Source organism: Coregonus lavaretus (genome assembly GCF_964263955.1).
Source record: "Coregonus lavaretus genome assembly, chromosome: 11".
Classification (NCBI taxonomy): domain Eukaryota; kingdom Metazoa; phylum Chordata; class Actinopteri; order Salmoniformes; family Salmonidae; genus Coregonus; species Coregonus lavaretus.
This window is the reverse complement of record NC_139998.1, coordinates 27,036,656-27,060,312: the sequence shown is the minus strand read 5'-3', so window position 1 is coordinate 27,060,312 and position 23,657 is coordinate 27,036,656. Positions and strand designations below refer to the sequence as shown.

Sequence of the window (23,657 nt, the reverse complement as noted above, 5' to 3'; positions counted from 1 at the left end):
TATTTGGTCAATAACAAAAGTTTCTCAATACTTTGTTATATACCCTTTGTTGGCAATGACACAGGTCAAACGTTTTCTGTAAGTCTTAACAAGGTTTTCACACACTGTTGCTGGTATTTTGGCCCATTCCTCCATGCAGATCTCCTCTAGAGCAGTGATGTTTTGGGGCTGTCGCTGGGCAACAGACTTTCAACTCCCTCCAAAGATTTTCTATGGGGTTGAGATCTGGAGACTGGCTAGGCCACTCCAGGACCTTGAAATGCTTCTTACGAAGCCACTCCTTCGTTTCCCGGGCGGTGTGTTTGGGATCATTGTCATGCTGAAAGACCCAGCCACGTTTCATCTTCAATGCCCTTGCTGATGGAAGGAGGTTTTCACTAAAAAGCTCACGATACATGGCCCCATTCATTCTTTCCTTTACACGGATCAGTCGTCCTGGTCCCTTTGCAGAAAAACAGCCCCAAAGCATGATGTTTCCACCCCCATGCTTCACAGTAGGTATGGTGTTCTTTGGATGCAACTCAGCATTCTTTGTCCTCCAAACACGACGAGTTGAGTTTTTACCAAAAAGTTCTATTTTGTTTTCATCTGACCATATGACATTCTCCCAATCCTCTTCTGGATCATCCAAATGCACTCTAGCAAACTTCAGACGGGCCTGGACATATACTGGCTTAAGCAGGGGGACACATCTGGCACTGCAGGATTTGAGTCCCTGGCAGCGTAGTGTGTTACTGATGGTAGGCTTTGTTACTTTGGTCCCAGCTCTCTGCAGGTCATTCACTATTAATTAATTAATTAATTAATTAATTAATATTAATTAATATGCCATTTAGCAGACGCTTTTATCCAAAGCGACTTACAGTCATGAGTGCATACATTTTTGTGTATGGGTGGTCCCGGGGATCGAACCCACTACCTTGGCGTTACAAGCGCCGTGCTCTACCAGCTGAGCTACAGAGGACCAAAAATCCCAGTGTGGTTCTGGGATTTTTGCTCACCGTTCTTGTGATCATTTTGACCCCACGGGGTGAGATCTTGCGTGGAGCCCCAGATCGAGGGAGATTATCAGTGGTCTTGTATGTCTTCCATTTCCTAATAATTGCTCCCACAGTTGATTTCTTCAAACCAAGCTGCTTACCTATTGCAGATTCAGTCTTCCCAGCCTGGTGCAGGTCTACAACTTTGTTTCTGGTGTCCTTTGACAGCTCTTTGGTCTTGGCCATAGTGGAGTTTGGAGTGTGACTGTTTGAGGTTGTGGACAGGTGTCTTTTATACTGATAACAAGTTCAAACAGGTGCCATTAATACAGGTAACGAGTGGAGGACAGAGGAGCCTCTTAAAGAAGAAGTTACAGGTCTGTGAGAGCCAGAAATCTTGCTTGTTTGTAGGTGACCAAATACTTATTTTCCACCATAATTTGCAAATAAATTCATTAAAAATCCTACAATGTGATTTTCTGGAGAAAAAAATTCTCTATTTGTCTGTCATAGTTGACGTGTACCTATGATGAAAATTACAGGCCTCACTCATCTTTTTAAGTGGGAGAACTTGCACAATTGGTGGCTGACTAAATACTTTTTTTCCCCACTGTATTTTGTCTTGTCTTTTGTTGTGCTCTATTTTTCTTTGCTGCAATGTTGTGGTGTGTTGTGTTTCTCTTCTTCTCTGCCTTTGCTGCACACGGATTGGCTCTTCTCTTGCTGTGTGCGTTTGGATTCGTCTACTCTCTGTCTCTGCGTGGTGAATGGTTCAGGTCTCCCCTGGCCCACGGATGTCGCTCCACCCACAACAGCCCTGTCCACTCAACCTGCAGCTCTCAGAGACTGTCCCACTCCCAGAACTTCTCTGTCTCTGTCCCTACTCTGGTCTTCACTGGTACGGACAGAAAAAAAGAGGGAGAGTGTGAAGGAGGGAGGGAGAGAAGGGGAGGCAGGAAGATAAATATTGTCCCAGAACTTCTGTGTTCCTACATGGGCCTTCACTGGTACATAGAGAGGGAGGGAGGGATTATTAAAGAGGGATAAGGAGACCGAGGTAAAGGGGGGGTGGAAAGGGAAAGCCAGAGAAAAAGAGCATGGGACAGAGAATCGAGAGAGAATTACCACCCTCTCCCTAAAAAAAAAAGTCGCCCGGAGAGCCCCTTCTTCCTTGCAATTAGATGAGAAGATGGTGATATCCGCAGCCCCAAACGCTTCCTCTTCCTGTGTACCCCTCAGCCAATCATAGAGCCCCCTCAGCAGAGCCATGCCCACTGTTGGACATATGATACCCAGCCAGGCAGATCCATCCCTTCCACCTTTCCTCAGCACCCATCTTAGTCCAGTTTAGTATAATCAACGTTGTTTGTCTCAAAGGGGCAGTCACTCAGGAGCCTGTTGGGCTCAATTCCATTTCAGTTCAGTCTATTCTGGAAGTTAATTGAAATTACATTTCAAGAAACTGCTCATTCCTTTGGTGTTGTGTTGGTATGGCCCATTTTGTGTTGTTTCCATGCTTTCTTCCTCAGTTGGATATACAGTAGCTGTGTTTGTGTGTTTATGTTTACCAGTGTTTCCCCTAGGATTTTTTTCAGCAGCAGTGGCAAGGTTTTTTCTGGATCAAAATGGTGCTTAAGTGGTGGGCGTGGCGAAGGCGTGGTAGTGGGCGTGGCCAGTGGTGCAGTCTCCGACCAAAGATTTTAGAGGCCCTCCTCTTGGCCGCAGAGAACAACTGTCGCTGTTTTAAAGCATTTAAATATTATTATTACTTTTTTTTAGTTAGTTTCCTGCAATTCTACAATTTGCCATTGGGATGTTTGAAAAAAATTCTGTTTTAAAGCAAATTTCCTGCAATTGTACACATTTTGCCATGGCTTATGCCGTGTTCTTATGCTATCTGAGTGACTTAAACATTATAACTAAATCAATGGGGGCCATGCCATGCCATGACATTTTTGGATTTTTTTTTTAGGTGATTGTTAGTTCTCAAAGATAAACTGAATAAAAATATAAACGCAACATGTAAAGTGTTGGTCCCATGTTTCATGGGCTGAAATAAATGATAGCAGAAATGTACCATACGCACAAAGTTTTTCTCTCATTTTGTGCACAAATTTGTTTACATCCCTGTTAATGAGCAATTCTCCTTTGCCAAGATAATCCGTCCATCTGACAGGTGTGGCATATCAAGAAGCTGATTAAACAGCATGCTCATTACACAGGTGAACCTTGTGCTGGGGGACAATACAAGGCCACTCTAAAATGTGCAGTTTTGTCACACAACACAATGCCACAGATGTCTCAAGTTTTGAGGGAGCGTGTAATGGCATGCTCACTGCAGGAATGTTCCTCAGAGCTGTTGCCAGATAATTTAATGTTTGTTTTAGAGAATTTGTCAGTACGTCCAACCGTATTAAGGTAAGAAATTCCACAAATTAACTTTTGACAAGGCCACACCTGTTAATTGGAATGTATATCAGGTGACTACCTCATGAAGCTGGTTGCGAGAATACCAAGAGTGTGCAAAGCTGTTATCAAGGCAAAAGGGTGGCAATTTGAAAAATATAAAATAGATTATGATTTGTTTAATGCCTTTTTTGTTACTATGTGATTCCATATGTGTTATTTCATAGTTTTGATGTCTTATTCTACGATGTAGAAAATACACTGCTCAAAAAAATAAAGGGAACACTTAAACAACACAATGTAACTCCAAGTCAATCACACTTCTGTGAAATCAAACTGTCCACTTAGGAAGCAACACTGATTGACAAATGTCACATGCTGTTGTGCAAATGGAATAGACAACAGGTGGAAATTATAGGCAATTAGCAAGACACCCCCAATAAAGGACTGGTTTTGCAGGTGGTGACCACAGACCATTTCTCAGTTCCTATGCTTCCTGGCTGATGTTTTGGTCACTTTTGAATGCTGGTGGTGCTTTCACTCTAGTGGTAGCATGAGACGGAGTCTACAACCCACACAAGTGGCTCAGGTAGTGCAGCTCATCCAGGAGGAGGAAGGCATTGATGCTATGGACTGGCCCGCCCGTTCCCCAGACCTGAATCCAATTGAGCACATCTGGGACATCATGTCTCGCTCCATCCACCAAAGGGAGGTCATACAGGCACGTGGAGGCCACACACACTACTGAGCCTCATTTTGACTTGTTTTAAGGACATTACATCAAAGTTGGATCAGCCTGTAGTGTGGTTTTCCACTTTAATTTTGAGGGTGACTCCAAATCCAGACCTCCATGGGTTGATACATTTGATTTCCATTGATACATTTTTGTGTGATTTGTTGTATGTAAAGAAAAAAGTATTTAATAAGATTATTTCATTCATTCAGATCTAGGATGTGTTATTTTAGTGTTTCCTTTATTTTTTTGAGCAGTGTAGTAAAAATAAAGAAAAACCCTTAAATGAGTAGGTATTCTAAATCTTTTGACCGGTAGTGTATATATTTTATGTATTTAAAATATTACATTAAAAAAACATATGTGTGGCGGCAGGTAGCTTAGTGGTTAAGAGCGTTGTGCCAGTAACCGAAAGGTCGCTGGTTCTAATCCCCGAGCCGACTAGGTGAAATATCTGTCGATGTGCCCTTGAGCAAGGCACTTAACCCTAATTGCTCCTGTAAGTCGCTCTGGATAAGAGCGTCTGCTAAATGACTTAAATGTAAAATATATACAGTGGGGAGAACAAGTATTTGATACACTGCCGATTTTGCAGGTTTTCCTACTTACAAAGCATTTAGAGGTCTGTAATTTTTATCATAGGTACACTTCAACTGTGAGAGACGAATCTAAAACTAAAATCCAGAAAATCATATTGTATGATTTTTAAGTAATTAATTTGCATTTTATTGCATGACATAAGTATTTGATCACCTACCAACCAGTAAGAATTCCGGCTCTCACAGACCTGTTAGTTTTTCTTTAAGAAGCCCTCCTGTTCTCCACTCATTACCTGTATTAACTGCACCTGTTTGAACTCATTACCTGTATAAAAGACACCTGTCCATACACTCAATCAAACAGACTCCAACCTCTCCACAATGGCCAAGACCAGAGAGCTGTGTAAGGACATCAGGGATAAAATTGTAGACCTGCACAAGGCTGGGATGGGCTACAGGACAATAGGCAAGCAGCTTGGTGAGAAGGCAACAACTGTTGGCGCAATTATTATAAAATGGAGGACGTTCAAGATGACGGTCAATCACCCTCAGTCTGGGGCTCCATGCAAGATCTCACCTCGTGGGGCATCAATGATCATGAGGAAGGTGAGGGATCAGCCCAGAACTACACGGCAGGACCTGGTCAATGACCTGAAGAGAGCTGGGACCACAGTCTCAAAGAAAACCATTAGTAACACACTACGCCGTCATGGATTAAAATCCTGCAGCGCACGCAAGGTCCCCCTGCTCAAGCCAGCGCATGTCCAGGCCCGTCTGAAGTTTGCCAATGACCATCTGGATGATCCAGAGGAGGAATGGGAGAAGGTCATGTAGTCTGATGAGACAAAAATAGAGCTTTTTGGTCTAAACGCCACTCGCCGTGTTTGGAGGAGGAAGAAGGATGAGTACAACCCCAAGAACACCATCCCAACCGTGAAGCATGGAGGTGGAAACATCATTCTTTGGGGATGCTTTTCTGCGAAGGGGACAGGACGACTGCACCGTATTGAGGGGAGGATGGATGGGGCCATGTATCGCGAGATCTTGGCCAACAACCACCTTCCCTCAGTAAGAGCATTGAAGATGGGTCGTGGCTGGGTCTTCCAGCATGACAACGACCCGAAACACACAGCCAGGGCAACTAAGGAGTGGCTCCGTAAGAAGCATCTCAAGGTCCTGGAGTGGCCTAGCCAGTCTCCAGACCTGAATCCAATAGAAAATCTTTGGAGGGAGCTGAAAGTCTGTATTGCCCAGCGACAGCCCCGAAACCTGAAGGATCTGGAGAAGGTCTGTATGGAGGAGTGGGCCAAAATCCCTGCTGCAGTGTGTGCAAACCTGGTCAAGACCTACAGGAAACGTATGATCTCTGTAATTGCAAACAAAGGTTTCTGTACCAAATATAAAGTTCTGCTTTTCTGATGTATCAAATACTTATGTCATGCAATAAAATGCAAATTAATTACTTTAAAATCATACAATGTGATTTTCTGGATTACAGACCTCTACATGCTTTGTAAGTAGGAAAACCTGCAATATCGGCAGTGTATCAAATACTTGTTCTCCCCACTGTATATATATCTTTTAATTAAAATCCGTTTTATTTTTTGGGGGAGTGGCGGCAATGCTTTAGCAGCGGCGACCCGCTGTTGCTAAATTAATATAAGGGAAACACTGTGCTTACGCTTCATGTGCTTGGCTTTCTGTTCCGCGGCCAAGTCATTTGTACTCCACACACTTCACATACACCTATCAGCAAAGCATCTTTCCACAAACACAAACACAAACACACACACTGACTGATGTGTGTGTGTTCTCCTGGCAGGCCCGTGTTCAGTGAGGACCCCCCCCACCCCCTCTCCGTCCCACCCACGCCTCTCAGAACCCTCCCTTCCTCCTCCTCTCCTCCTCCCTTCTCTCCATCCAAGCCATGCAGTCGCCAGTCCTCCTCCTCAGACACAGACCTCAGTCTGACACCCAAGATGGGTAAGACCTCACCACCCTTCCTCACCCTCTCCTCCCCTCTCTGCACCTTTCCTCACCCCCACTCAGAAACTCACTGTGTTGTTTGATTTTGCCATCCGAGTTCATTGTTTTATTGATTTTTTTTCAAGTCATTTTGTTAGAAACACGCTAACAACAGCTGTGGACCGTAGAGTTCTGGTTTTCATCACATAATAACCCGCACATCCCGTAGGACAGGACATGGCTCCCCCTACTGGTGGAAAAACACCCTAGGATCCCCCTTACTTCCTCTCTTCCCCTACTCCCTTCTTCCTAAAGGAGTTTTATGTCCCTTCCATTTGTTTTCCTGTCAGATTTAAGATCATGTGACTCTCCTCCATTGTCTCTTTCTTCTTTTGTTGCTGTCTTTTCTTCTTGTTTTCTCCTTGTTTTTTCTCTCCTCTCTCTTCTCCCCACCTCCTGCCTCTCTCTCTCTTTCTCTCTCCCCTCCTCTCCTCCCCTCTCTTTCTTTACCTCTTTCTCTGCCCAACAGTGACCTCCTCCCCAGAGAGATTTGTGTCTCGTCCTGGGATCTTCCTCTGTCCCAGTTCCCCAGCCCTCTCCTCCGATTCCCCGTCCTTTCCTCCCTCTGGGCTAATCCTGTGCAGCATTGGGTCTGCCCTCATAACCTACACCCCACCCCCTCTCCCCTCTCTCCAATCAGAGGGGTCCGTGTTGAGAAAGAGTGTATCATTCAGTGAAGAGCTGATGCTGGCGTCCTCCGGTAGGACAGTCATGAAGGTCTATAGCAGTCCTTATAACACCTGTTACACTTAAATAATTAAATATCCTTTATTATAGTCTCTGGTAGGGTACAGAGTTCAGAAGTCATGAAGCTCTAAAACACCTTTTACAAACTGCATCTATAACTACTCCTTAGAAACCTCTATAACAGCCATAAATGTGCTCCTCTCAAACTTTACCCCACTTGACTTTACCCCACTTAACCTTGGGTGAACTGTCCAGCCCTGCTGGTCTCTGGCCCTGATACTGACTGCCCTGGAGTGACCCCCTCCCCCCTACCCATGTTTCTCCACCCCAATGTGTGGTTAAGGCATGTCCAGCCCCCCCACATCCACCCCTATTTATGATTCTCTATGGTGGCGTAGTATGCAGCCTCCATGGCCAGTGGCAGGTAGAGTAGTGTACAGAGGGGATAATAAAGCAGCTATCTGAACTATCTCTATCCTCACAGGTAGATTTAAGGGAATGGGAATGTTGTCATTAACAAAGATGTATGATAAATACTATGTAGATATTAGCATAGGAGTCTAAGGGACAGTATTAATATGGGATATGCATGCTTTTCAAGGTGTTCCAGCTCACACAAGCTAAGGCTCATGCAAGGCTACTTACATACTTATGGTTGTCGACGAATGCCAGCTTTCTGTGATGAAGCGACGTGATTGGTGAAGTGTTGTTCTCTCGTCCTATCAGGGACGGGGAGTGTGGGCAGCGTTGGAAAAGAGGTGGGGCCTCTGAAGACCCTCCTCAGACAGCATACCCAATCAGCTCTGGTGCAGAGGGTACGCACACACACCGGACACACACCGCACCGCATTTAGCTGTGTGAAAGGATGAATTGTGAAAAGTTTATTAGGGGGAAGTATGATTATGTAATAGTGAATAATGTTCCATCTCTCCATCCTCTTGACCACTCCTTCCTCTCAGGGAGCCTCATCCTCTGGTATATTTGTAAACACCAGGGTATGACACACACACACACACACACACACACAGTGTTTGTTCTGGATGCTTCTATCAAACCTCTCTTTTCTGCCTGGGTTCTGCTCAGGGGTTTTATTCTTGAGTTGGGCTGCTTCTCAACAGTTTACAGTTTTTTTCCTCTCCTTACGGTGCATTCGCAAATTATTCAGACCCCTTGACTTTTTCCACATATTGTTACGTAACAGCCTTATTCTGAAATTGATTAAATTGTTTTTATCATCAATCTACACACAATACCCCATAATGGCAAAGCGAAAACAGGTTTTTAGATTTCTTTGCAAATTTATAAAAATGAAAATATGGAAATATCACATTTACATAAGTATTCATACCCTTTACTCAGTACTTTGTTGAAGCACCTTTGGCAGCGATTACAGCCTCAAGTCTTCTTGGGTATGACGCTACAAGCTTGGCACACCTGTATTTGGGGAGGTTCTCCCATTCTTCTCTGCAGAACCTCTCAAGCTGTGTCAGGTTGGATGGGGAGCGTCGCTGCACAGCTATTTTCAGGTCTCTCCAGAGATGTTCTATCGGGTTGAAGTCCGGGCTCTGGCTGGGCCACTCAAGGACATTCAGAGACTTGTCCTGAAGCCACTCCTGCGTCGTCTTGGCTGTGTGCCTAGGGTCGCTGTCCTGTTGGAAGGTGAACATTTGCCCCAGTCTGACGTCCTGTGCGCTCTCTGTACTCTGCTCCGTTCGTCTTTCCCTCGATTCTGACTAGTCTCCCAGTCCCTGCCGCTGAAAAACATCCCCACAGCATGATGCTGCCAGCACCATGCTTCACCGTAGGGATGGTGCCAGGTTTCCTCCAGACGTGACCTTTGGCATTCAGGCCAAAGAGTTCAATCTTGGTTTCATCAGACCAGAGAATCTTGTTTCTCATGGTCTGAGAGTCCTTTAGGTGCCTTGTGGCAAACCCCAAGTGGGCTGTCATGTGCCTTTTACTGAGGAGTGGCTTCCGTCTGGCCACTCTACCATAAAGGCATGATTGGTGGAGTGCTGCATAGATGGTTGTCCTTCTGGAAGGTTCTCCCATCTCCACAGAGGAACTCTGGAGCTCTGTCATTAACCATCGGGTTCTTGGTCACCTTCCTGACCAAGACCCTTCTCCCCCAATTGCTCAGTTTGGCCAGGCGGCCAGCTCTAGGACGAGTCTTGGTGGTTCCAAACCTCTTCCATTTAAGAGTGATGGAGGCCACTGTGTTCTTGGGGACCTTCAATGCTGCAGGGATTTTTTGGTACCCTTCCCCAGATCTGTGCCTCGACACAATCCTGTCTCAGATCTCTACGGACAATTCCTTCGACCTCATGGCGAGTGGAGTTTAGACCAAAAAGCTATATTTTTGTCTCATCAGACTACATGACCTTCTCCCATTCCTCCTCTGGATCATCCAGATGGTCATTGGCAAACTTCAGACGGGCCTGGACATGCGCTGGCTTGAGCAGGGGGACCTTGCGTGCGCTGCAGGATTTTAATCCATGACGGCGTAGTGTGTAACTAATGGTTTTCTTTGAGACTGTGGTCCCAGCTCTCTTCAGGTCATTGACCAGGTCCTGCCGTGTAGTTCTGGGCTGATCCCTCACCTTCCTCATGATCATTGATGCCCCACGAGGTGAGATCTTGCATGGAGCCCCAGACCGAGGTTGATTGACCGTTATCTTGAACTTCTTCCATTTTCTAATAATTGCGCCAACAGTTGTTGCCTTCTCACCAAGCTGCTTGCCTATTGTCCTGTAGCCCATCCCAGCCTTGTGCAGGTCTACAATTTTATCCCTGATGTCCTTACACAGCTCTCTGGTCTTGGCCATTGTGGAGAGGTTGGAGTCTGTTTGATTGAGTGTGTGGACAGGTGTCTTTTATACAGGTAACGAGTTCAAACAGGTGCAGTTAATACAGGTAATGAGTGGAGAACAGGAGGGCTTCTTAAAGAAAAACTAACAGGTCTGTGAGAGCCGGAATTCTTACTGGTTGGTAGGTGATCAAATACTTATGTCATGCAATAAAATGCAAATTAATTACTTAAAAATCATACAATGGTATTTTCTGGATTTTTGTTTTAGATTCCGTCTCTCACAGTTGAAGTGGACCTATGATAAAAATTACAGACCTATACATGCTTTGTAAGTAGGAAAACCTGCAAAATCGGCAGTGTATCAAATACTTGTTCTCCCCACTGTATATGGACAAGCAATGACAGCGGCTTGGACTATGATGCAGTAGAATATTATAGAATAGAATACAGTATTTACATATGAGATGAGTAGTGCAAATATGTACACATTATAAAAGTGACTAATGTTCCATTTCTTAAAGTGGCCAGTGATTTCAATAGGCAGCAGCAGCCTCTAATGTGATCATGTTGAGGGAGAGGTCGTTATCCTGGCACCACACGGCCAGGTCTCTGACCTCCTCCCTATAGGCTGTCTCATCGTTGTCGGTGATCAGGCCTACCACTTGTGTCGTCGGAAAACTTAATGATGGTGTTGGAGTCGTGCCTGGCCATGCAGTCATGGGTGAACAGGGAGTACAGGAGGGGACAGAGCACGCACCACTGAGGGGCCCTTGTGTTGAGGATCAGTGTGGCAGATGTGTTGTTACCTACCCTTATCACGTGGGGGTGGCCCGTCAGGAAGTCCAGGATCCAGTTGCAGAGGGAGGTGTTTAGTCACAGGGTCCTTAATTTGTGATGAGCTTTGAGGGCACTATGGTGTTGAACGCTGAGCTGTAGTCAATGAATAGCATTTTCACGTAGGTGTTCCTCTTGTCCAGGTGGGAAAGGACAGTTTGGAGTGCAATAGAGATTGCATCATCTCTGGATCTGTTGGGGCGGTATGCAAATTGAGTGGGTCTAGGGTTTCTGGGATAATGGTGTTGATGTGAGCCATGACCAGCCTTTCAAAGTACTTCATGGCTACAGACGTGAGTGCTACAGGTCGGTAGTCATTTAGGCAGGTTACCTTAGTGTTCTTGGAAACAGGGACTATGGTGGTCTGCTTGAAACATGTTAGTATTACAGACTCAGTCAGGGACATGTTGAAAATGTCAGTGAAGACACTTGCCAGTTGGTCAGCGCATGCTCGGAGTACACGTCCTGGTTATCTGTCTGGCCCTGCGACCTTGTGAATGTTGACCTGCTTAAAAGTCTTACTCACATCGGCTACGGAGAGCGTGATCACATAGTCATCCGGAACAGTTGATGCTCTCATGCATGCTTCAGTGTTGCCTGCCTCGAAGCGAGCATAGAAGTGATTTAGCTTGTCTGGTAGGCTTGTATCACGGGGCAGGTCGCTGCTGTGCTTCCCTTTGTAGTCTGTAATAGTTTGCAAACCCTGCCACATCCGACGAGCGTCAAAGCCGGTGTAGTACGATTCGATCTTAGTCCTGTATTGACTCTTTGCCTGTTGATGGTTCTTCGGAGGGCATAGCGGGATTTCTTATAATAGTCCGGGTTAGAGTCCCGCTCCTTGAAAGCGGCAGCTCTACCCTTTAGCTCAGTGCGGATGTTGCCTGTAATCCATGGCTTCTGGTTGGGGTATGTACGTATGGTCGCTGTTGGGACGACGTCATCGATGCACTTATTGATGAAGCCAGGGACTGATGTGGTGTACTCCTCAATGCCATCGGAAGAATCCCGGAACATATTCCAGTCTGTGGTAGCAAAATAGTCCTTTAGCTTTGCATCTGCGTCATCTGACCACTTCCTTATTAACCGAGTCACTGGTACTTCCTGCTTTAGTTTTTGCTCATAAGCAGGAATCAGGAGGATAGAATTATGGTCAGATTTGCAAAATGGAGGGCGAGGGAGAGCATTGTACGCGTCTCTGTGTGTGGAGTAAAGGTGGTCTAGAGTTTTTTTTCCTCTGGTTGCACATTTAACATGCTGGTAGAAATGAGGTGAACGGATTTAAGTTTCCCTGCATTAATGTCCCTGGCCACTAGGAGCGCTGCCTCTGGATGAGCGTTTTCCTGTTTGCACTCAATGAGCTGTATAAGGCCATAAGCAATCTAAGTGCCAGCATCGGTTTGTGGTGGTAAATAGACAGCTACGAAAAATATAGAAAACTATTTTGGTAAATAGTGTGATCTACAGCTTATCATTAGATACTCTACCTCAGGCGAGCAAAACTTTCGAGACTTCCTTAGTATTACATTTAATGCACCAGTTGTTGTTTACAAATATACACAGACCACCACCCATTGTCTTACCGGAGTCAGCCATTCTATCCTGCTGATGTAGTGTATATCCCTCCTGCTGTATGTTATCCATGTCGTCGTTCAGCCACAACTCGGTGAAACATAACATAAAATAGTACCGTTTTTAATGTCCCGTTGGTAGGATATTCTTGATCTTAGGTCGTCCATTTTGTTTTCCAATGATTGTACGTTGGCTAATAGGATTGAAGGAAGAGGCAGATTACTTGCTCGCCGTCGGATTCTTACAAGGCACCCCGACCTACACTACCGTTCAAAAGTTTGAGGTCACTTAGAAAAGCATTTTTTGTTGTCCATTTAAATAACATAAAATTGATCAGAAATACAGTGTAGGCATTGTTAATGTTGTAAATGGCTATTGTAGCTATTAACGGCTGATTTTTTTTTAATGGAATATCAACATAGGCATACAGAGGCCCATTATCAGCAACCGTCAGTCATGTGTTGCAATGGCACGTTGTGTTTGCTAATCCAAGTTTATCATTTTAAAAGGCTAATTGATCATTAGAAAACACTTTTGTAATTATGTTAGCACAGTTGAAAACTATTGTGCTGATTTAAAGAAGCAATACAACTGGCCTTCTTGAGACTAGCTGAGGATCTGGAGCATCAGCAATTGTGGGTTCGATTACAGGCTCAAAATGTCCAGAAACAAAGAACTTTCTTCTGAAACTCGTCAGTCAATTTTTGTTCTGAGAAATGAAGGCTATTCCATGCGAGAAATTGCCAAGAAACTGAAGATCTCGTACAACGCTGTGTACTACTCCCTTCACAGAACAGCGCAAACTAGCTCTAACCAGAATAGAAAGTGGGAGGCCCCGGTGCACAACTGAGCAAGAGGACAAATGCATTAGTGTCTAGTTTGAGAAACAGACGCCTCACAGGTCCTCAACTGGCAGCTTCATTAAATAGTACCCGCAAAACACCAGTCTCAACGTCAACAGTGAAGAGGCGACTCCGGGATGCTGACCTTCTAGGCAGAGTTGCAAAGAAAAAGCCATATCTCAGACTGGCCAATAAAAATAAAAGATTAAGATGGGCAAAATAACACAGACACTGGACAGAGGAAGATTGGAAAAAAGTGTTATGGATCACAAAGAAGAACATTTGTGAGACGCAGACCAAATGAAAAGATTCTGCAGGAGTGCTTGATGCCATCTGTCAAGCATGTTGGAGGCAATGTGATGGTCTGGGGGTGCTTTGGTGGTGGTAAAGTGGGAGATTTGTACAGAGTAAAAGGGATCTTGAAGAAGGAAGGCTATCACTCCATTTTGCAATGCCATGCCATACCCTGTGGACGGCGCTTGTTTGGAGCCAATTCCCTCTTACAACAGGACAATGACCCAAAGCACAGCTCCAAAGTATGCGAGAACTATTTAGGGAAGAAGCAGTCAGCTGGTATTCTGTCTATAATGGAGTGGCCAGCACAGTCACCGGATCTCAACCCTATTGAGCTGTTGTGGGAACATCTTGACCGTATGGTACATAAGAAGTGCCCATCAAGCCAATCCATCTTGTGGGAGGTGCTTCAGGAAGCATGGGGTGAAATCTCTTCAGATTACCTCAACAAATTGACAACTAGAATGCCAAAGGTCTGCAAGGCTGTAATTGCTGCAAATGGAGGATTCTTTGACGAAAGAAAAGTGTGAAGGACACAATTATTATTATAATTAAAAATCATTATTTCTAACTTTGTCAATGACTATATTTCCTATGCATTTTGCTATATTTCCTATTCAAACTCATTTAATGTATGTTTTCATGGAAAACAAGGACATTTCTAAGTGACCCCAAACTTTTGAACAGTAGTGTACGTCCACGATATCTCAGTCTCTTTCTCATGCGAATGACGGGGATTTGGGCATTGTCGGGTGTCTGTACATTTACATTTTAGTCATTTAGCAGACGCTCTTATCCAGAGCGACATACAGTTAGTGAGTGCATACATTTTCATACTGGCCCCCCGTGGGTAACGAACCCACAACCCTGGCGTTGCAAGCGCCATGCTCTACCAACTGAGCTACAGGGACCCTGTAGAATATCCTTCTCATCCAACTCGTTGAAGAAAAAATCATTGTCCAATACGAGGTGAGTAATCGCTGTCCTGATATTCAGAAGCTCTTTTTGGTCATAGGACGGTGGCAGAAACGTTATGTACAGAATAAATTACAAATCACGCGACAAAACACACATAATGGCACAATTGGTTAGAGGGCCGTAAAACTGCAGCCGTCTCCTCCGGCGCCATTCTCCTGCAACCGATCCGGGACCCGAGCATTCGAATTCTAAATATTGGTACAGGTCTGGGTCCGCTCTGATATGATTGTCATGGGTCTCGGGTATGTGTAATTTTAACTGACTTGTCCTGAATGGCCCGTACAGATCCAAACGGACTGTTGCAGTAGAGAGAGAGCGCAATTCTATTATTTATGCTGCTTCAGTGTTGCCAACTCCTCAGTAAGGAAAGTAGCTATTGGCTGTCCTAAAAGTTGCTAGAAGTCGCTACATGACGTCATCACCTAATTTGCATAATTTGCCATGTGCATGTCATTGTGATGGACGCTGTAGGAGAGAGGAATAACTTTGTGGGTGAGACAAAAAGTGAGTAAAAAACACCCTAAATATGTTTAGAACTACAAATGAACTTTCTTCTGTCGATTCTTCTTTTTTTTTTTTATGTCACAATTCCAACCCTCCTCCTTTATCCGGGCTTGGGACTGGCAAAAGTTACCCAAAAGAGACATTCTGGCGGAGTTACTTATTATTATTTTTTGGAGACACTGAAAACCAGTTATAAGTCTCTCGTACCAAGTACTCCACACTACGGGGGATGGTGTCATTGTAAGCATGACTTACAGCAAGCTGCAGAGAGTGGCACACACAGCGAATAAGAACCAGATCTATAATATATATATAATAATAATATAATATAATATAATATAATAATAATAATAATAATAATAATATAATATGCCATTTAGCAGACGCTTTTATCCAAAGCGACTTACAGTCATGCGTGCATACATTTTTTTTTTTTTTTGTGTATGGGTGGTCCCGGGGATCGAACCCACTACCTTGGCGTTACAAGCGCCGTGCTCTACCAGCTGAGCTACAGAGGACCACATCTAGTTGTCCTCTGTTCGGAACGAGTCTCTATAACAAAAACAATATGAATATCAGGTCCGGGTGGGAAAGCCCCAGGTCCATTTTGGAATAGGTCCAATTTATTGGACCCGTGAAGACCTCTACTCACTACCCCTCACCTGGATCACACCTGGATCACACTTGGGTTAACTACAGACCATTAGAGCAGGAGGCTGCAGTATGACCCTGTGTATTTACTCTGATACACAATTAGATTTTCACCGGACTCAGTATTGTATTACAGGTATGCTGTTGTAGTATAAACTGTATATTGGGGATATTTAAATCCAGACCTCTAGGTCAGTACTCCTGTTGGTTGTTATCTTTCCCTTGCTAATCAGGGACATGATTTAGACATTGGTGATAATCAATCAACTGAATTAACTAGCAGGGAGAAAAGCCTACCAGTAGTACTTCAGACCTCCAGGCCTGGACTTGAGCCCTGTTGTATACTCTCTGCCTGCCTGTCCTATGTCTGGTTGTGTTTCAGAAGTAGAAGAGAAGAACCAACACTCATTCATTTAGCAGATTACATATATCTGTGTGGGCAGAGACTACTTTAAGTCAGTGTAGGTTTTTCTCATGCCCTTACAACCCTGCACCTTATTGTGTGAAGAAGATAGGGTTGAGCACGCCAATCCTTTATTCTACTGTTTCCACTGTAAGGAGAGGTCGTGGAGACAGGTTTGACCACTGATTCCTAACCTGACTTTTACTGTAACTGACCCTATTTGTGACCCTGTATCTTTTCAGGAGTTCCCCTTCTTCACGTTGACCTGTTTCCCCCCTGGCTTCTTGGTTCACGTCGGGGGAGTGGTCAGCACCCGCTCGGTCAAGCTGCTTGACCGCATACACAACCCCGGTGAGTTCCACACGACCGCACGGTCCCAGCTATAGGAAAACACTGCAACGTGTGTTACAGGTTGTATTCCATTTTGCACTGTAGCTTGTGTTTCAAGGCTAGTTAGATCATGTTTATGACATGACCCACCCACCCAATAGGATCATCAATGGGATCATCTGTATTAAGGATCAACAAATGGCTAGAGGGGTGTGTCACATAGTGGGATCAGTGTGTTAGTCAGCTAGAGTTTATTAGGGATGGGCGGTATCCAGATTTTCATACCTTCATACTCTTCCTGTACCATACCGGGGTTTACGGTATTACTGGCAGTCCACACAAGGGGGCGCTATTTATGTCAAAGTGTAAAAAATATATATATATATATATTTGCTAACAAAGTACTAGCGAATTCCCGTAGCGGATGCTAGCTAAATGCTAACTAGTGCAAGCGAATATAAACTAATGCAAGGACAGACACCCCAGCTCATAAAGTTGTACAACTATCTCAAAAGGTTTGCTGCACGCACAAAACAAATATTAGACAGCAGGGATCTTAAACCAGGAGGGGATTGATTGTCTTTACTGTTACCAACAGGTGATCAAGTTACACTTGAAATTCTGGGCAAAATTACAAGAAGCATGATCTTGCAAGCTAGCCACTAGCTAGCAAGTGAGCAAACCAAATGCATAGCTGGAGCCCTGAGCTGGAGAGGATTTTTTTTGGCACATCTTAGATAGTTAGACTTATAGTTAAAGTTATAAGATATTTAGATGGCAAACATTAGTAGTGAATTTCAAGTGTAACTTAATCATATTTCTTGCGCTGCACAACAGTGGATCGTCACGTCAGGAAAGCGCCATGTCAGGTATCCTCACTGGTGGGGTTTCGGGGGCATGACTCTGCGTAAGTAGAAAAAGGGTTTACATTCCAGGTAGCAAATAATGGACCTTTATCTGATATTTAGTGTCTTCAGAAAGTATTCATACCCCTTGACTTTTCCACATTTTGTTGTGTTACAACCTGAATTTAAAATTGATTAAACATGTTTTTTCTCACCCACACACAATAACCCATAATGACAAAGTGAAAACATGTTTTAAGAAATGTTAATACATTTATTGAAAATGAAATACAGAAATATGTCATTTACATACAGTACCAGTCAAAAGTTTGGACACACCTACTCATTCCAGTTATTTTATTTTTTACTATTTTCTACATTGGAGAATAATAGTGAAGACATCAAAACTATGAAATAACACATATGGAATCATGTAGTAACCAAAAAAGTGTTAAACAAATATATTTTGAGATTCTTCAAAGTAGCCACCCTTTGCCTTGATGACTGCTTTGCACACTCTTGGAATTCTCTCAACCAGCTTCATGAGGTAGTCACCTTGAATACATTTCAATTAACAGGTGTGCCTTGTTAAAAGTTAATTTGTGGAATTTCGTTCCTTCTTAATGCGTTTGAGCCAATCAAATCAAATAAAATTGTATTTGCCACATGCGCCGAATACAACAGGTGTAGACATTACCGTGAAATGCTTACATACAGCCCTTAACCAACAATGTATTTTTTATTTTTATAAAAAAGTAAAATAAAACAACAACAACAAAAAAGTGTTGAGGAAAAAAAGAGCAGAAGTCAAATAAAGTAACAGTAGGGAGGCTATATACAGTGGGGTACCGGTGCAGAGTCAGTTGTGTTGTGACAAGGTAGGGGTGGTACAGAAGATAGCCCTATTTGGAAAAATACCAAGTCCATATTATGGCAAGAACAGCTCAAATAAGCAAAGAGAAACGACAGTCCATCATTACTTTAAGACATGAAGGTCAGTCAATACGGAAAATTTCAAGAACTTTTAACGTTTCTTCAAGTGCAGTCGCAAAAACCATCAAGCGCTATGATGAAACTGGCTCTCATGAGGACCGCCACAGGAAAGGAAGACCCAGAGTTACCTCTGCTGCAGAGGATAAGTTCATTAGAGTTACCAGCCTCAGAAATTGCAGCCCAAGTAAATGCTTCACAGAGTTCAAGTAACAGACACATCACAACATCAACTGTTCAGAGGAGACTGCGGGGATCAGGCCTTCATGATCGAATTGCTGCAAAGAAACCACTACTAAAGGATACCAATAATAAGAAGAGACTTTCTTGGGCCAAGAAACGCGAGCAGAGTAGGTGAACGGATGATCTCTGCATGTGTGGTTTCCACCGTGAAACAAGGAGGAGATGGTGTGGGGGTGCTTTGCTGGTGACACTGTCAGTGATTTATTTAGAATTCAAGGCACACTTAACCAGCATGGCTACCACAGCATTCTGCAGCGATACGCCATCCCATCTGGTTTGCGCTTAGTGAGACTATCATTTGTTTTTCAACAGGACAATGACCCAAAACACACCTCCAGGCTGTGTAAGGGCTATTTGACCTAGGAGAGTGATGAAGTGCTGCATCAGATGACCTGGCCTCCACAATCACCCAACCTCAACCCAATTGAGATGGTTTGGGATGAGTTGAACCGCAGAGTGAAGAAAAAGCAGCCAACAAGTGCTCAGCATATGTGGGAACTCCTTCAAGACTGTTGGAAAAACATTCCTCATGAAGCTGGTTGAGAGAATGCCAAGAGTGTGCAAAGCTGTCATCACGGCAAAGGGTGGCTACTTTGAAGAATCTCAAATATAAAACACTTTTTTGGTTACGGCATGATTCCATATGTGTTATTTCATAGTTTTGATGTCTTCACTATTATTCTAAAATGTAGAAAATAGTAAAAAATAAAGAATAACTCTAACTTCTGACTGGTACTGTAAGTATTCACACCCCTGAAAGTAACAAAGTGAATTCTCACCTCTCTCTCTCCCCAGTTTTAGCTTGCGGCTATCATTGTCTAACGAGCGCGATTTAGTATATTTTCTAGTCCATACCAGTGACAAACTTAGCAATGTTATGAACAAATGGCAGTACACAAACAAAATCTAGCTCACTTATTTAGCCAGCTAGAAAGAAATTGCCACAAATGTATTCAGAAATGGAAGAAGAGGATAGCTAGCTATAGGAAGCTAATGTTATCTGCTGCCTCTTCAACAAGAAGCAACTGGTGACCACATTGATCATAAGGTAAAAAAATACACTTTTCCACGGACCAGAATCCACAATTTACCCCTCCAAAGAAAGCATGGCTCCGGGGCTTCTCCGAAATGCCACCTGATCCACAATCGGATCCATGGCCGACACGTCATATTTCAGTTTAGCCCACACTCGGCAGGCTATATAGAAAACTGCTGAATGACCGAATTACCACATCATGCAGCCCGACAAACACCTTGAAAACTACTCTTTCCCATGGGCTTGTACCATCTATGACAGCATCAGCAGTTGGCTACCAACAGCTGGCAGACATGTTTACATTTGGTTAGTTGTATCAGTTACCCGGTTCACTAGCATGCCAGTGATAATGCTTGCGGTTTCTGCTGGTGCTGCTGGCTGTTTGAGATGCTTTAGAAGCCATGTTAATGGAAGGGTCAGCATCCACTTTGAGAAGCAACTTCTTGCTGAAGTCCTCTTTCCATTGTTGATAGCCATGGAAGTTATCAGGGAAGACGTGCCCGGCGGATTGACGAGTAGACTCCAAATGCGCCCACCTCATTTTCACCACTTTTTAGAAGTTTTTCATTCACCGTGTGACGCTGACCGCAGGGCATTTTGGGATTGTTTCCGAAGTTAGAGCTGATTTGGAGAAAACCTCAAACCCAACTTTTAGAATAACATTACAATATTATAACAATTGATTTAGGAGTTTGTAATTTGGAAATGTTTTCTTGGGGTGCTCTAAGTTACTATTATATGCATTTCTGACATTGAGAAATAGGTGCTACACTGCCTTTAATTGCCAAAATCTCACACTATCCCTTTAAGGATGTGTCTTGGCTAAATTAATATAGGGGAAACACTGCTAGATCTGTGGTTAGGGTGGACTTCAACCGGGAGCTGCTAGTTGTGCATGTGTGGTAGTTGTGTGTGTGTGTGGTAGCTGTGTAGTAGCTTACGCTGTGCTGTGTGTGTTGTTTGCTGCCCCTGGTGTTGAGGTTTGGTAGTGCATGGCTGTGGCTTGGCTGTGTCGTATGTTGGTGTTTTGGCCTAAACCTCCCACTCTCCTGGGATGTAGAGCTGACAGGTGTATAAAATCAAGCACACAGCCATGCAATCTCCATAGACAAAAATTGGCAGTAGAATGGCCTTACTGAAGAGCTCAGTGACTTTCAATGTGACACCGTCATAGGATGCCACCTTTCCAACAAGTCAGTTCGTCAAATTTCTGCCCTGTAAGTGCTGTTATGGTGAAGTGGTAACGTCTAGGAGCAACAACGGCTCAGCCGCGAAGTGGTAGGCCACACAAGCTCACAGAACAGGTCCGCTGAAGCGCTTAGCGTGTAAAGATAATCTGTCCTCTGTTGTAACACTCATTAGCAAGTTCCAAACTGCCTTTGGAAGCAACGTCAGCACAATAACTGTTTTGTCGGGAGCTTCATGAAATGGGTTTCCATGGCCGCACACAAGCCTAAGATCACCATGCGCAATGTCAAGCATCAGCTGGAGTGGTGTAAAGCTCGCCGCTATTGGACTCTGGAGCAGTGGAAACGCGTTCTCTGGAGTGATTAATCACGCTTCACCATCAGACAGTCCGACGGACAAATCTGGGTTTAGCGGATGCCAGGAGAACGCTACCTGCACCAATGCATAGTGCCAACTGTAAAGTTTGGTGGAGGAGGAATAATGGTCTGGGGCTGTTTTTTGTGGTTTGTGCTAGGCCCCTTAGTTCCAGTGAAGGGAAATCTTAACACTACAGCATACAATAACAATATAGAGGATTCTGTGTTTCCAACTTTGTGACAACAGTTTGGGCATACATAATAGTATCATCTGCATATGTGACCTACTGCCTCGATTCGGTCTTATATAGCAAAATTTGAAATTGTGTTTTTTACGTTGGATAAAAGTAGCGACTCAGAGCTAGAAAATGGTATATCATACATTGCAGTTGAAGAACAATGGGAAAGTAATTCTGCTTTGAAAGTTCATAAACTTGTAACTCCACTTTCGAGAAAATGGCCCTTGAATGTTTTGGTACACCTACTGGAGAGCTGCTCTTTGTCTATGCCCATTCAGCATTGTTCACACCCATGTCTTTAAGCATTCACATGAGGCCATTTGCTAAACAGAGCGATTAGTTTAGTAAACAACCAAAGATTTCAAGACTAAAAGTGGTTAAAGTAGTAGCCTACAATAAGGAAAACTCCAGGTAAAAATACACTTTATCTAGTCCTTGGCCTATTTCCTAATCAGACTTTGGTGCAGGTCATGTTGTTCTTCACATTAGTCTCTGGTAAACACACTATGTCAAATAAAATAAAAAGTTGATTTGTCACATGCACAGGATACAGATGGTGTAAACAGGATAGTGTAATGGATACGTGCATAGTAGCAATATCAAAAACAAAGTGTCCAGATAAAAATATTTTATAATTATTACATGACGCTTACCTGACTCACTTGTCTAAATTGATGGGTCATGTGAAGGAAATGCTAGAATGCTATCAAGCTAAGTGGATGGGTCACTATTGTCTAGACATATACACATGTTCATGAAATACAATAGATGGCCGTAATCACCCCCAGACACACCTGGCTAACTTGATGGGTCATGTAATCATCTGGCGAAGTGTTTTGTTTAGACATGTAGCTAGCTAGCTAAACAATGAACTGGCATAATCCAAACTCGTACTACTATCAACCAATAGAAACATTGTCATAGCTGGAGTATGAATCTGCATATAGCTAAAGCTAACCAACCAGGTTCAATGTTAGCTAGCTTACATTAGGCTGTAACTAAGAATGCAAATAGTGAGCCAGCAAGCTAACGTTCGCTAGCTAGCTAACAGTACGCTTTAACTTGCAATGAACATGACTTTCTGACCAAATTTGAAATTTATAACATCTGAAATTGTTTCTAGACTCTTACCCGTATACATGGATGAAAGCTTCACGTAAGACTAGAACCATTTAACTCAGTTTTGTTTGCAGCTACATCTTGTTTGGGCAGCATTGTGTCAAGTTACTCCGGTTCACACTGACTGTGGCGTGTGCAGAAAGTAGCAAATCACTTTTTCCATCTGATCTGTCGATAGCGCCTGCTAAATTCAGGGCATCAATGTTGTTAAGAAAAGTAGCAAAACTTCTGTAGTTCTCGATGGCTAACGTTATACATTTAAAAAACGGAGCAGTAGAAAGGACTATCAACACATACTGAGCAGCTCCCATTATAAACAGAAGCATGCTACATGGCAGACCAATCCAAACTCATCTACCTGCATGTCCAGCCCATCAATTATAATAATATGCCATTTAGCAGACGCTTTTATCCAAAGCGACTTAGTCATGTGCGCATACATTTTTACGTATGGGTGGTCCCGGGGATCGAACCCACTACCCTGGCGTTACAAGCGCCATGCTCTACCAATTGAGCTACAGAGGACCACAATTATCTCAGCCAATCATGGCTAGCGGGAAGGTTCTTGTCTTTTTCTGTGGCTAAACCAACTAGGCTCGTAATTTAACGATTTTATTTGTATTTACGAATGGCATACAAGTTTGTTATTAAGGCACATGAAAGTTCACATGTTCCAGAAGGCATTTCTGCCCCAATAACGCATTTTCATTTTTAAAAAAAAGTTTACGTTCAAATGGCTCTCCTGTGAAGTAGTGACCCGCGACATACGCCTAGTTTATTTTTTTGCGTGGTGTGGAGAAAAGTAAGGCGTGGCAACCGTTAAACAGTAATTCAACTTTGTCCAACCTTAACAACTAAAGTTTTTGCTGAAATAGTGCTATGCCCAGGCCTAAATCCTGATTGGTTTACATTCAAAATATATTTCTCAGATAAAAAAGAGCTAACTTGTACATTTACCAAGGATTTAAGAATCTTAGCTAGACAAGGAAGCTTTGAAATGGGGCGATAATTATTAAGATCACTACTATCCCCGCCCTTATGGAGTGGCAGCACGAG

The 23,657-nt window shown here is 43.5% G+C and overlaps 1 protein-coding gene across 2 annotated transcripts in view; it reads left to right on the top strand.

The window, feature by feature from the left end:
- Window positions 1-23,657, top strand: part of LOC311137286 (C2 domain-containing protein 5-like) — a 64,361-nt gene that overhangs the window by 27,036 nt on the left and 13,668 nt on the right. For both annotated transcript variants that reach the window (XM_084171710.1, XM_084171709.1), the window contains exons 9-11: window positions 6,481-6,641; window positions 8,097-8,185; window positions 16,498-16,606. In XM_084171710.1, the coding sequence (XP_084027836.1) occupies window positions 6,481-6,641; window positions 8,097-8,185; window positions 16,498-16,606 (359 nt within the window). The remainder of the gene's footprint in view (window positions 1-6,480; window positions 6,642-8,096; window positions 8,186-16,497; window positions 16,607-23,657) is intronic.